Source organism: Salvia hispanica, chromosome 3 (assembly GCF_023119035.1).
Source record: "Salvia hispanica cultivar TCC Black 2014 chromosome 3, UniMelb_Shisp_WGS_1.0, whole genome shotgun sequence".
Classification (NCBI taxonomy): Eukaryota; Viridiplantae; Streptophyta; class Magnoliopsida; order Lamiales; family Lamiaceae; genus Salvia; species Salvia hispanica.
Window position 1 is genome coordinate 30,600,024 of NC_062967.1, and position 13,317 is coordinate 30,613,340.

A 13,317-nucleotide genomic window follows, 5' to 3' on the forward strand; every position below is an offset into this window, starting at 1 on the left:
AAGAATAAGTAGGTTGATGGAAGTATTTCCTTTTGATAGTCTCTTTTTTGGACTAATTTTCATTTTAGTCATTATTATTAATTATAAGGCTTATTATATATTTACAAATTTTGATTAGTCTACGTTTGCATGTTCAAACCACTTGTATCTTTGTTTTGAGGGTCAAAATATTAGTGGGTTAAAAATATCCATGGAATGAGTTTTGGTTTGGTTCCATTTGCAAGTGGTTAATAGTGTTTTGTCTTCAATTTATAGAAAAATAACGAACAAATGATCTGTATTGCTATAACTATAAGCATATCTGTAGTCTTGCTTCAACTATAAAAATAATCATGAATTAAGATGCTTCTTTCAGCTATAAAAATTATTATTATAGATAACAATCTTTTTTGCTATAATCTCTGTTTTCTTATCCTCCTTTGCCCCAACGTGAGTTCCAACTTCCTCCTTTTTCTCCTTTGTTGCAATGATTTCTCTATTTTCCACCTAAGATAAGAAAGGACTACAATAAACAATAATAACATCTCATTCCTAATAGATACTTCTTCTGTCCCACTTAAAGTGAATATTTCATGCCCGAAATAAAATTTTATGTGTTATGAAGCGAAAATGAAGTTGGAAGAGAATAAAATAGAAAAAGTGACATTTTTCATTTCCGGAAATATGTCACTTTAAATGTGACGTTCCGAAAAGAAAAATGAGTTATTTGTGCAATCTCTTTCTTGCTACAACATTATCCTTTTTTTTCTTGTTGTTTAGTACTACCTCTTTTGCGACAACCTCTTCTTTCTTCTCATACTTTGGCACATCATGAGTTCCTACTTCCTCCTTTTTCTCCTTGGTTTCATTATTTTCTTTTTTCTCCACCTGAAACAAGATCACCAATAAAAACAACTCATTCACAAGAGATACTACCTTCATCCCACTTAAATTGAAGCAGTTCATATTAAGTTGCTTCTTTAAACTATAATAATGATTATTATAAATAACAACATTTTCTTCTACTATCTCTTCCTTCTTCTCCTCCTTTGACACAGCATGAGTTACTACTTCTTTTTTCTCATTAGGTGCAACAATTTCTTCTTTCTCCACCTAAAACAAGAAAGGACATCAATTAACAACAACTATATATAACTTATTTCTAATAGATATTGCATTTGTCTCATTTAAAGTAGAATGTTTCGTGTTTGGAGCGAAAGTTTATGCAGTGTTGTGATGGGAAAATAAATTAAGGGAGAGGATAAAGTAGAAATAATAAAATTTCCATATTAGGAAACATGTCAATTTAAGTTCGACGTCCGAAAAAAGAAAATGAGTCATTTCTGATTATGCTTTAATACAACCTTTTCTCCTACAATCTCTTCAATCTTTTCATCCTTTGGCACAACATGAGTTCCTACTTCCTCCTTTTTCTCCGTGGTTACATTAGTTTCTTTTTTCTCCACCTGAAAAAAAAAAAGGGCATCAATTAAAAACAACTCATTTTTAATAGATACTACCTTCCTCCTACTTAAAATGGAGTAGTTCATGTTCTACATGATATTTTATTTAGTGTATGGAGATTTTATGCACTACAGTGGAGAAAGGAAAAAGTAAGAGAAAGAAATAAAATATTGAATCATATATCACTACCACTTTAAGCATAAATAGTGTTTTTTTAAACTATAATGGTGGTTAAAATTTTGAACCATTTAGAGTATGTTTTTTTGCATGCTTTTGTACAACCTTTTCTGCTGCAATATATTCTTTCTTCCCCTCATTTGGCACAACATGAGCTATTACTTCTTGGGGTGCAATAGTTTCAATTTTCTCCACCTGAAACAAGAAAGGTTATCAATTAACAACTTATTCCTAATACATATTACTACATTCTTCCCACTTAAAGTGAAACATATCATATTAAGAACGAGATTTTATATAGTGTTATAGAGAGAACATAAAGAGGGAAAACAAAGTAGAAGCGATAATCCTTTTTAGGAAACGCATAATTTTAAGTGGAACGTCCAAAAAAGAAAACTGTGTCATCTGCAATCTCTTTCTTCCTACTATATTATGCATTTTCTTAAGCTTTGGTACTACCTTTTCGGAAACAATATCTTCTTTCTTCTCCTCATTTGACACAACATGAGTTACTACTTCCTCATTTTTCTCCTTAGTTCCACTAGTTTCTCCACTCTCCACCTGAAATAAGAACGACATTAATCAACAACTTATTTATAATGGATACTATATTCATCCACTTAAAGTGGAACATTTCATGTTCAAAATGGGATTTTGTGCAAAAGAAGTAATAGGGGAAATAAATTGAAATAGGGATAATATTTATCTTAGGAATATGTCATTTGAGGTGGAACGTCCCGAAAAGGAAAATGAATCATTTTTGCAAATCTTATTCTTGCTACAACATTATGCGTTTTTTCTTATGCTTTGGTTACCACCTTTTCTACTTCAATCTCTTTTTCCTTCCCCTCATTTGACGTAACATGAGTTACTACTTCCTCCTTTTTCTCATTGGATGCAATAGTTTCTCTACTCTCAACCTGTAATAGGAAAGGACATCAATTAACAACAATAACAACAACTCAGTCCTAATAGATATCACCTTCGTCCCACTTAAAATGGAGCATTTCATGTTTGAAACGAGATTTTAGCACAGTGTTGTAGAAAAAGAATATGATTTATGTTTCTATTTTTGAAAATGTGTCACTTTAAATTAGGGGTGAGCAAGATATCCAAAAATTGAATATCCGATCCAAATCGAAATGTAAATTTAGTTCGTTTTTATTCGAATTTCCTATCCAGGTAAATTTTTTTGGCATATTTTGGTTTTTTAGTTCGATTAGGTGGTCGTAGTTTGAATTTTGATTTTTCTAGTTCAGTTTTTTGGATAATGAACTCGGTTTTTATTTTTGGAAAAGTTGGGTTTCTTTTATTCGATGTGGAGAAAGAAACCAAATGTTCACCCCTACTTTAAAATGGACATCCCAAAAAGAAAAATGAGTCAGTTTTAATGAGACAGAGATAATAGTATGTCGTTTGTTGACATCACTAACTCGTGTGTGAATGATGAAAGCAAAGCGAAAAGAACACGAACAAACGGTTTACGTGGTTCGACGTAAGTCTACATCCACGGACGAAGGTGAGTCGATTCTATTGCTGAAACTAATCGGAACAAGATTACAAAATACAAGCTAGAAACGTAGCTAGCTACTGATCTATCAAGACGAATGAATAAAGCTATGAACTCAAGTGAAAACCCTCTCTTGACTCAATCTCTCTATCTCTCTGTTTCTTGATCTTGGTTGGTTACAATTATGAATCTCTACTGTGTGTGTGTGCACCACAGCTTAAGTATGAGTGCGTGTGAGCTGGACTCTACTCTTCTCACTCAACCGCCTGATGAGCTCACTTTTCCAGCTCATCAATTATGTGCCACGTCAGCCAACACAACTGATTTCTTCAGCCATAACGTAACAAATTCTCCACCTTGGTTGATTAAATCAGACATAGACCAACTCCCTTCATCAACTCCAAACTTCTACTGTCTGCACAAGTTCACCAGCTCCAAGCAATACTTGAACTTGGACACTGGCAGTGGCTTGGTGAGCATATCCGCTGCATTCTCCACTGTGCTGACCTTCACCACTTTTACCTCTCCCTTTTCTATCTCATCGCGGATAAAATGTAGCTTCACATCAATATGCTTTGTTCTTTCGTGGAAGACTTGATGTTTAGTCAGGCAGATAGCGCTGTTGCTATCACACAACACATTAACACATTCTTGCTTCACACCGAACTCCTCAATCATTCCCTTTAGCCAATAGCTCTCCTTAATAGCCTCAGTCAGAGCCATATATTCAGCCTCAGTGGTTGATAGAGCAACCACCGGCTGTAATGTCGACTTCCAGCTCACAGCCGAGCCAAATAGGTTGAAGACATAACCAGTCTGTGACTTCCGATTATCCAGATTAGCTGCAAAATCTGAATCACAGTATCCAATCGGAGCATCTTCCTTTTCTGACTTCTTTGCTCTGTAAAGAATCCCACATTGCCCAGAACCCTTTAAATATCTCAAGATCCATCTTAGAGCTAACCAATGATCTCTTCCTGGGTAAGACATGTACCTGCTAGCCACGCTAATTGCATGAGCTACATCAGGTCGAGTGCAAACCATCGTGTACATTATGCTCCCTACTATGTTTGTATAGGGAATCAAGCTCATCTCCTTCTCTTCTTCAGCATTTTTGGGACACTGATCCTTAGAGAGTTTGATGTTTTGGGGCATCGGTGTTGAGGTCTCCTTCCCCTTATCCATCTGAAATTTCTTGATAACTCTGCCAACGTAGTCTTGCTGATGTAGCCACAGAAGTCTCTTTTTTCTATCTCTCACAATATCCATGCCGAGTATACGTTTTGCATCCCCAAGATCTTTCATTTCAAAGGCCTTTTTCAACTCTAACTTCACCTTTTCAACCTCTGATCTCTTGGGTCCAGCCAAAAGCATATCGTCGACATATAGGAGTAGATAAGTGACTGCATCAGTTCCTTTTCCTCTGACATAAACACAGTTATCATATAGGCACCTGCTGAATCCAATTCTTTCCATATTTTGATCAAACTTCTTGTACCATTGCCGGCTACTTTGTTTCAATCCATATATGCTCTTTTTCAGCAGACACACTTTCTGAATTTGCCTTTTATCCACAAAACCTTCGGGTTGGTGCATATAGATCCTCTCTTCTAGGTCCCCATGTAGAAAAGCAGTTTTAACATCTAGCTGTTGTAACTCCCATTCATTCTGATTCGCAACTGCTAGGAGAATTCGGATGGAGCTGTGCTTAACCACTGGTGAAAAAACCTCGTTATAGTCAACCCCTTCCTGCTGATTAAAACCTCTTGCCACCAACCTCGCTTTAAACCTTATCTTTGTTCCTTCTGATGTTGTCTCCACCTTTTTCTTGAAAACCCATTTACAAGTGATAGCTTTCTGCCCAGCTGGTGCATCAACCAGAATCCAAGTGCCATTTCTGACAAGAGAATCTATCTCATCCCTCATGGCTATCAACCACTGCACTCTCTCTTTACTGAGCACTGCTTCCCGATAATTTGCTGGCTCAGAATATTCAATATTTTCCGCCACACACAGAGCATATAGAACATATTCAGATTCACTGTACTTTGTAGAAGGCTTAGGGATCCTCCTGACTCTGTCTCTGACTAGCTGATATCCATCATTGACTGTAGTGCTGCTTGATGCAGCACCAATTCCTTCACCTCCAGTACTAGTGACATCCGGAACCCTTGATGTCTCATGCTCTCCTTGATGACTTAGATCATCATCATTCTCAGCTCCTGGACCTGCTTCCTCTAGCTCCACCTGGACCCTTGCACCATCAGTGTTGCTTCCAATACAATCTTTTTGTTTCTGTTTTTCAAGAAAAGGCATTTTATCTTCTTCAAATATGACATCTCTGCTCACTATTACCTTCTGCTTTCCTGATTCAAGACACCATAATCTGAAGCCCTTCACACCCTTTTGGTATCCCAACATAGCACATCTCAAAGCCCTTGGCTCCAACTTGCTTTGCCTAACATGAGCATAGGCCATACATCCAAAAGGTCTAAGTCTGGAATAATCACTCTTTCTGCCATACCACTTTGAATCTGGTGTTTCATATCCTATAGCAGCAGATGGACTTTTATTTATCAATTTTGCTGCTGTAGCAGCTGCTTCACCCCAAAAAAATTTTGGCATCCCGGAGCTGAACAACATACACCTTACCCTCCAAGATAGTCCTATTCATTCGTTCCGCAACCCCATTTTGTTGGGGGTTGCTTGGAACCGTCTTATGCCTTCTTATTCCCTTATCTCTACAATAATTCTCAAACTCATGACTCAGAAACTCTAGCCCATTGTCAGTCCTCAGATACTTCAATGAACTTCCCTTCTCTGTCTCTACTTCAGTATGCCATAGTTTGAAATTCTTGAAGGCATCAGACTTTTCTCTAAGAACATATACCCACAGCTTCCTAGAGAAATCATCTATTATTGACAAGAAGTACCTGCCACCTCCTATTGTTGAAGGACTTGCTGGTCCCCAGAGATCAGCATGGGCATAATCCAAGGGAGCTGTTGAGCAGTGTTGTCCCTTTGGATATGGCAACTTCTTGCTTTTGCTCAGCACACACTCTTCACACAACTGCAATTTTTCTTGATCATTGCTGAGACTGATAAAGCCTTTCTTCATGAGTTCTCTGATGCCTCCTTCACTTAGATGACCAAGTCTTGAATGCCACTGCTTTATATCTGCAGATTGAACTGCATTCAGAGACTCACTGATTACTTGAGCCACCAGATAATATAGATTGCTTCTTCTTGCTGCTGTCATGATGGTTACACCATTCTTTGCAATCTTCATCATTCCTCCACTGGAGCTTGTAGAACATCCCTTTGCCTCCAACATTCCCAGAGAGATTATATTTCTCTTAATTTCTGGGATGTACCTGACTTCTGTTAGAATGCTTACACTGCCATCAGCAAGCCTCAATCTGATTTTACCTATGCCCCGAATCCTGCATGTCTGATTGTTGCCAAGTAATACAGATCCATCCATCTCTGTCAGCTCCTCAAACCAATCTTTCACTGGACATAAGTGAAAAGTACAACCAGAATCCACTATCCATGAACTCCTATCATCTCTGTCCATGATATTCAAGATGTGAGGGATTTCAATCCCCTCTACACAATCAGAGCTGTGTTGTTCCTTTTCTTCCTCAGCTAGCTTCTTCTTCCACGAAAAATAATTTTTCTTGATGTGCCCGGGCTTCTTGCAGTAGTGACATGATCTGGTTTCTTTTTCCTTCGAATCAGCAGCTGACTTCCCATGATGATCTTGGAACTTTTGCACTCCATCCTTCTTCTTTGAGAACTTCTTGCCTTTGAATGATTTCACATTCAAGCTTTCAGCCTGCTGATCATGAGGCTCATTCTTCAGATTTGACCTCTGCAACTCCTTGCATTTCAAAGCCGATTGGACCTCCTCCAGAGAAATGGTGGTTTGCCTACCATAAAGCATTGCATCCTTTAATTGATCAAAAGCCCTCGGTAGTGCATTCAACAAAATAATGGCCTTGTCTTCATCAACCATTTTCACATCTATGTTTTCAAGGTCATCGATGACTTTGTTGAATTCTTCGATCTGCTCGCTGATCCCTCTTTCTTCCACAATTCGATATGAATACAACCTTTGCTTCATGTATAATCTGTTGGCCAAGGATTTTGTCATGTAGAGCGACTCAAGCTTCGCCCAGACACCAGCCGCGGTGGTTTCTTTGGCCACTTCCCGTAGAACTTTATCCCCGAGATTCAGAATGATTGCGCTATGAGCGCGCTCTGCCTGCTCCGCTTTCTTGGCAACTTCCTTGGGATCCGTCTCCTCAACTTTTTCTTTAGGATCTGCCTTCAGCGCCTCTGCTAATCCCTGTTGGACTAACATTGCCCTCATCTTCAATCTCCATAAACCGAAATCATTTTTTCCCGAAAACTTTTCTGCCTCATACCGCGAGATCGCCATTGAAATAAAAAATTCACTACGGATTCACTCCCTCCCCACAGACGGCGCCACGTTGTGAATGATGAAAGCAAAGCGAAAAGAACACGAACAAACGGTTTACGTGGTTCGACGTAAGTCTACATCCACGGACGAAGGTGAGTCGATTCTATTGCTGAAACTAATCGGAACAAGATTACAAAATACAAGCTAGAAACGCAGCTAGCTACTGATCTATCAAGACGAATGAATAAAGCTATGAACTCAAGTGAAAACCCTCTCTTGACTCAATCTCTCTATCTCTCTGTTTCTTGATCTTGGTTGGTTACAATTATGAATCTCTACTGTGTGTGTGTGCACCACAGCTTAAGTATGAGTGCGTGTGAGCTGGACTCTACTCTTCTCACTCAACCGCCTGATGAGCTCACTTTTCCAGCTCATCAATTATGTGCCACGTCAGCCAACACAACTGATTTCTTCAGCCATAACGTAACATCGTGCCACTGTCGCTGTTGCTGCAGCCTCAGGTGGGGCGAGAGGATTCCCGGCATTGGGCTCAGGTGACCTCGTGGTGCCGAGGACCTTTTGTTTGCCCGCGCAGCCTCCCATGGCTCTTGCTCTTGTGCGATTTTCTCATCTTGAAACAAAGTTAATGGCTTTATATATAACTGTGATGATCTTGAACTTTGATATTCTTGAGTAATGAGAGGATTGCTAAGCACGAAAGATTAATTGGCCTTTCAAAATATTAGGATCTTAATTCATTTTTATTCATGTGGTGGATATTTTCTATTTACTGCTCCTTAATTACATGTTTATTGGCTTGAGAATTTCATGTAAATGGTGAGTGCTATATGTATGTTTTTTTGAAATCTTTTATGTAAAAAATATTTAAATATCATATCAAGTGTAGAACATAAAACACAAATTAGTAGTATCAAACTATTTCATAAAATCTAATATCCTCATATATGATTATGATTATGATTATACCATAGGTTGAGGGGTTAGTGGTGTTAACTAGTTTGTCTGGAGACTGTTTGTCTACAAACTCATATCCTTTTTCCTCCTGCTTTGGATTAACATTTTCTTCAACAATCTCTTCTTTCTTCTCCTTTAGCACAACATGAGTTACTACTTCATCTCTTTTCTCATTTGGTGCAATAGTTTCTATTTTCTCCACCTGAAACAAGAAAGGACACCAATCAATTTAAACAACCAGAGTCATGTTCTTTTTTAAGAAACGTGTCACTTTAAGTTAGAGGTGAGCAAAATACCCGAAATCGAATATTCGGCCAATCTAAATCTAAATTCAAATTTTAGTTTGATTTTTTTTTAATTTCGACGGGTTTGGTTTACACTTTTGGCAAATTTTGAGTTTTCTTAGTTTGAATTTGGATTTTGATGATAATTCGATTCGAAAATACCCGAAATCGAATATTCGGCCAATCTAAATCTAAATTCAAATTTTAGTTTGATTTTTTTTTAATTTCGACGGGTTTGGTTTACACTTTTGGCAAATTTTGAGTTTTCTTAGTTTGAATTTGGATTTTGATGATAATTCGATTCGATTTTAAAAATAAACTATTTTTTTATTCAGTTCGTTTTTCTTCCTAAACTAAACTGAAATTTCGCCCTTGATTTAAGTGTAACGTTCTAAAAAGAAAACGAGTCACTTCAAGTGGGGCGGATGAAGTATATATATATGTCTTTTTTTTTTGGCATCACTGACTTGTTCCACTGTTAATGCTGCTGCAGGCTCAAGTGGGGCGGGAGGATTCTCGACATCGGGCAAAGGTGTGCCCGAGTTCCGCAGTTTGCTCGCGCTGCCTCCATGATCAACTAGTTAGGTGAGTAAATTCAGCGACAACAGATGACGAGATACAAATAATTGGCTCTTGTGGGTTTTGAAACAAAGTTTATTGCTTTATATATAGATGTGATGATCTTGAAACTATGAGATTCTTGAATAATGAGAGGTTAATTTTCTTTGATTATTTGGCATGATCGAACATAAATTGGCTTTTCAAAATATTAGGATCTCAATTTATTGGTTTGAAAATGTCGTGTTAAAACAATAATGGTACAGAAAATAATCACAATAATACCCTCTGACATTTTTATTTTGAGTGAACTACCAAAATAGTCTCTGCATTATGCGTTTATCTCGCCAATGAACCCTGGACTTTAAAAATATCCCCAGACAACCCTGGACTAAGCGTTTATCCCGAAAATGGTCCTTTTTCACTGTTTCGTGACGAAAATATCCTTTTGGGGGGTTTAGGCAATTTGGTCTTTTTACATTTTAAATCTGATATTATTTCAGTTATGTACTAAATCTAATATTATTTCAAAATTATCATTCTTCTTCCCTTTTGGCATCCTTCACTTTGTTTCTTTATTTCAATATTAGATTTTATTTTATAAAATTAAATTTTAAATTTTGATTTTTAAATATCAATAAATTTTTTTAATTATTAAAATTACTATTAAAAAATAAATCAATAGTTTTAATCCATATTTGATAGTGTCTAATATTTAATCAATAAGGTACGACGCCGCCTTAGTTTTAATCATAAATAGATCATATAACACGATTTAGTCAACTTGATAATATTTTTAGTCAAATTCTCCTTGACATTAGATGCATATTTATTTTGGAATAAATCGTGTTATATGATCTATTTATGATTAAAATTATTAAATATTGATTAAATCTAAGGTGTCGTCGTACCTTATTGATTAAATATTAGACACTATCAAATATTGATTAAAACTATTAATTTTTTATTTAATAGTAATTTTAATAATTAAAAAATTTATTGATATTTAGAAAGCAAAATTTAAAATTTAATTTTATAAAATTAAATCTAATATTGAAATAAAGAAACAAATTGAAGGATGCTAAAAGGGAAGAAGAATGATAATTTTGAAATAATATCAGATTTAGTAAATAACTGAAATAATATCAGATTTAAAATGTAAAAAGACCAAATTGTCCAAACCCTCCAAAACCCCTAAAAGGGTATTTTCGTCACGAAATAGTGAAAAATGACCATTTTCGAGATGAACGCTTAGTCCAGGGTTGTCTAAGGATATTTTTAAAATCCATAGTTCATTGGCGAGATAAACGCATAGTTCAAAGACTATTTTTGTAGTTCACTCTTTTATTTTTATATCAAACTCAAATTTACACATTTGTAAAAATGAAAATATTGAAGTTAATTTATATACTAATCCTCGAGAATTATAAGGCAGAGTTGAAAGGTAAACATAAAGTTTTTTTCTCTCAACAGAAGAAAGGAATAAGTCCAACTGCCATACAACTCCACCTTCTTCAACTAGAAAAAATCCCAAATCGGATCCCCCAAATTGAAGAAACCCTAGAATTCGAAATTTCTCGAGGTAAGTGAGAGAGAGAGAGCAAAATAGCTCAATTAAGGAAGCGTCGAGGGCGATCTAATCATCAGGATCGCCGAAATGCGCCAATTCAGCTGGAAACCGCCTTCAATTTCCATCATCGCCGCGCTCCTCACCGCCTTTCTCCTCCTCCTCCTCCCCGCCGCCCGATCCGAGCCTAGTATCCTCAGGCTTCCGTCCGATCACCCAGAGACCGACCTCTGCCCGTTGAATTCGGAACAGGATGCGTGCCCCGTGAAATGCTTCCGCCCCGACCCGGTCTGCGGCGTCGACGGCGTCACCTACTGGTGCGGCTGCGCGGAGGCCCACTGCGCCGGGGCGCGTGTGAAGAAATCCGGGTATTGTGAAGTCGGCAATGGCGGGTCGGGCCCCGCGGGTCAGGCGCTTTTGTTGGTTCACATCATATGGCTGATCTTGCTCGGGATATTAGTGCTGTTTGGGATGCTTTGATCCGATTCGGAGGGGGTTTTCCTTGTTACTGCTCTTACATTTGGAATTGAGGTTAGAATTCGGCTCTTTATATTGTATGTATTGATTGATATGAGGGGTTATTTGTTGTATTCTTTGTAGTGGAGGATGATGATGAATTGATGATGATTCTTTTCTATATTTTGAATATGGTGTTTTGAAGGTTTACTTTACCAATTATGGATTCATAGAAAGAAAATTGTTGAAATATCATCTTTGTTAGGAGTGTGATTGTTCTGTTAAATTTATACATTTGTTAGTTTTTTATTTCAAGAAAGCTTCGGCATCCAACTGAAAATCGTTTCTTTCTACTCTCTCCGGTTCATGTTACTTGAGTCTTTCTTTGGAACGAGATTTAAGAAAGTGATGTTTGATGATCAAGTCGAAGGGAATAACGTATAAGCAAGAATTACGTATAGAAGAGAAAGTAAATTAGGATAGAGAATTCAATAAACTAAGTACTACTCAAATAACTTGGGATGAAGGGAGTATCTTTATTCCATCATTGCAAAGATTATATATTTTAATGTAAATGATGAATTGATGATCCTCACTGTATGATATGATACAACTCTCTCAATCTTTGTTCTTGAAAGGTTTACTTTTCCAATTATGGATTCAGAGAAAGAAAAGGGTTGAATGGCTTTGGTAGCTTTAGGTAATTGGTTCTTGAAATATCATCTATGTTATGAGTGTGATTATTGTGTTAAATTAGGTGAAACAAGTTGTTTATTTGGATGAAGGAGAAATAATGTGTTGATTAGATAAATCCATTTGTGAGTGTTCATTTCAAGAAAGCCAGAGCAAACATGCATATGAAATTCGTTTGTTGCTATTTTTTTTTTGTCTCATATTGCCATTTTTTAATCCGAATCAGTATAAACTGAATGAGTATGATTGGTACAGCTCTCTCAATATGGGCTCTTGGAAGGTTTACTTTGCCAATTATGGATTCAGAGAAAGAGTAACGTTAAATGTGTTAAATTTAGGTGTTTCAAGTTGTTTGTTTGGATGAATGTGTGACATTAGATGAATTCGTTTGTGAGTTGTTCATTTCAAGATGGGCAAAAAACAAATATGCATCAAATTTTTCTTTTTATCTTTTTTTCTCATGCATTTTCTGGTCAGAATCAGTATTATACAGACTGTAAATTTTATGTAAATGATGAATTGAGGATTCTTAGTGTAAGTACTCCCAATGTTCCTTGTTAATTGATGCATTTTTTTTCGGCACGGAGATTAAGAATAGTGTGTTAACTGGATGGTGAATAAAGTAAGAGAGATGATAAAGAATAAAATAAGAGACAAGGTTAATTTTTGTTAAAAATAGAAATGACTCCATTAACAAAAAACTTTCTAAAATAGAAAAATGACTCAATGTAACTGTCTCAATCTTTGTTCTTGTGATATTTAGATCTGCGAAGTAATTTTGCATTTTTTTGTCCGAAAAGATAATGTTAGCTCTTGTATGATAATGACAACCCATATATGACTAGAGTTGGGTGGTTGGTACATTAATGTATAAGTTGCAACTAGAGTTGTTAAAAGAGCGCGGAGTGAGGTCCAACTCTCCCCAAGGCGGCCGATATCCGGGGGTGCGGCCGGGGCAACATGAGCGGCTATTGGGCAATTGGAATTCCGGCCATGGCGGCTAGGGTTTTTTGTATTCCGGTAGTGGCAGCTAGGGTTTTTGCCTTTTTGGAAATTAGACAGAGTTGCTGAATATATCTAAAATTAAAGAGTGAACTTCAAAAATGGTCCCTGGACTATGGGTTTATCTCGAAAATGATCCCTGGACTTTAAAAATATCACCAGTAGTCCCTGGACTAAGGGTTAATATCAAAAACGATATTTTGAGACGAAAATGCCCTTTTGAGGG

At 36.8% G+C, this 13,317-nt stretch overlaps 1 protein-coding gene across 2 annotated transcripts; it reads left to right on the forward strand.

Moving 5' to 3' along the window:
* Positions 1–10,822: 10,822 nt before the first annotated feature.
* LOC125212353 lies at positions 10,823–12,627 on the forward strand. Of its 2 annotated transcripts, none has more exons than XM_048112492.1 (2): positions 10,823–11,471; positions 12,345–12,627. In XM_048112492.1, exon 1 carries the CDS (start codon positions 11,031–11,033, stop codon positions 11,418–11,420), a length of 390 nt encoding a protein of 129 aa, XP_047968449.1. In that variant the 5' UTR covers positions 10,823–11,030; the 3' UTR covers positions 11,421–11,471; positions 12,345–12,627. The 2 variants fall into 2 exon arrangements, with proteins under 2 accessions (XP_047968449.1, XP_047968451.1); XM_048112494.1 differs by lacking the exon at positions 12,345–12,627 and adding an exon at positions 12,035–12,297.
* The last annotated feature ends 690 nt before the right edge of the window (positions 12,628–13,317 follow it).

Excerpts from the sequence above, each read along its gene's own strand:
- LOC125212353 (XM_048112492.1), top strand. The coding sequence starts at position 11,031 with ATGCGCCAATTCAGCTGGAAACCGCCTTCAATTTCCATCATCGCCGCG.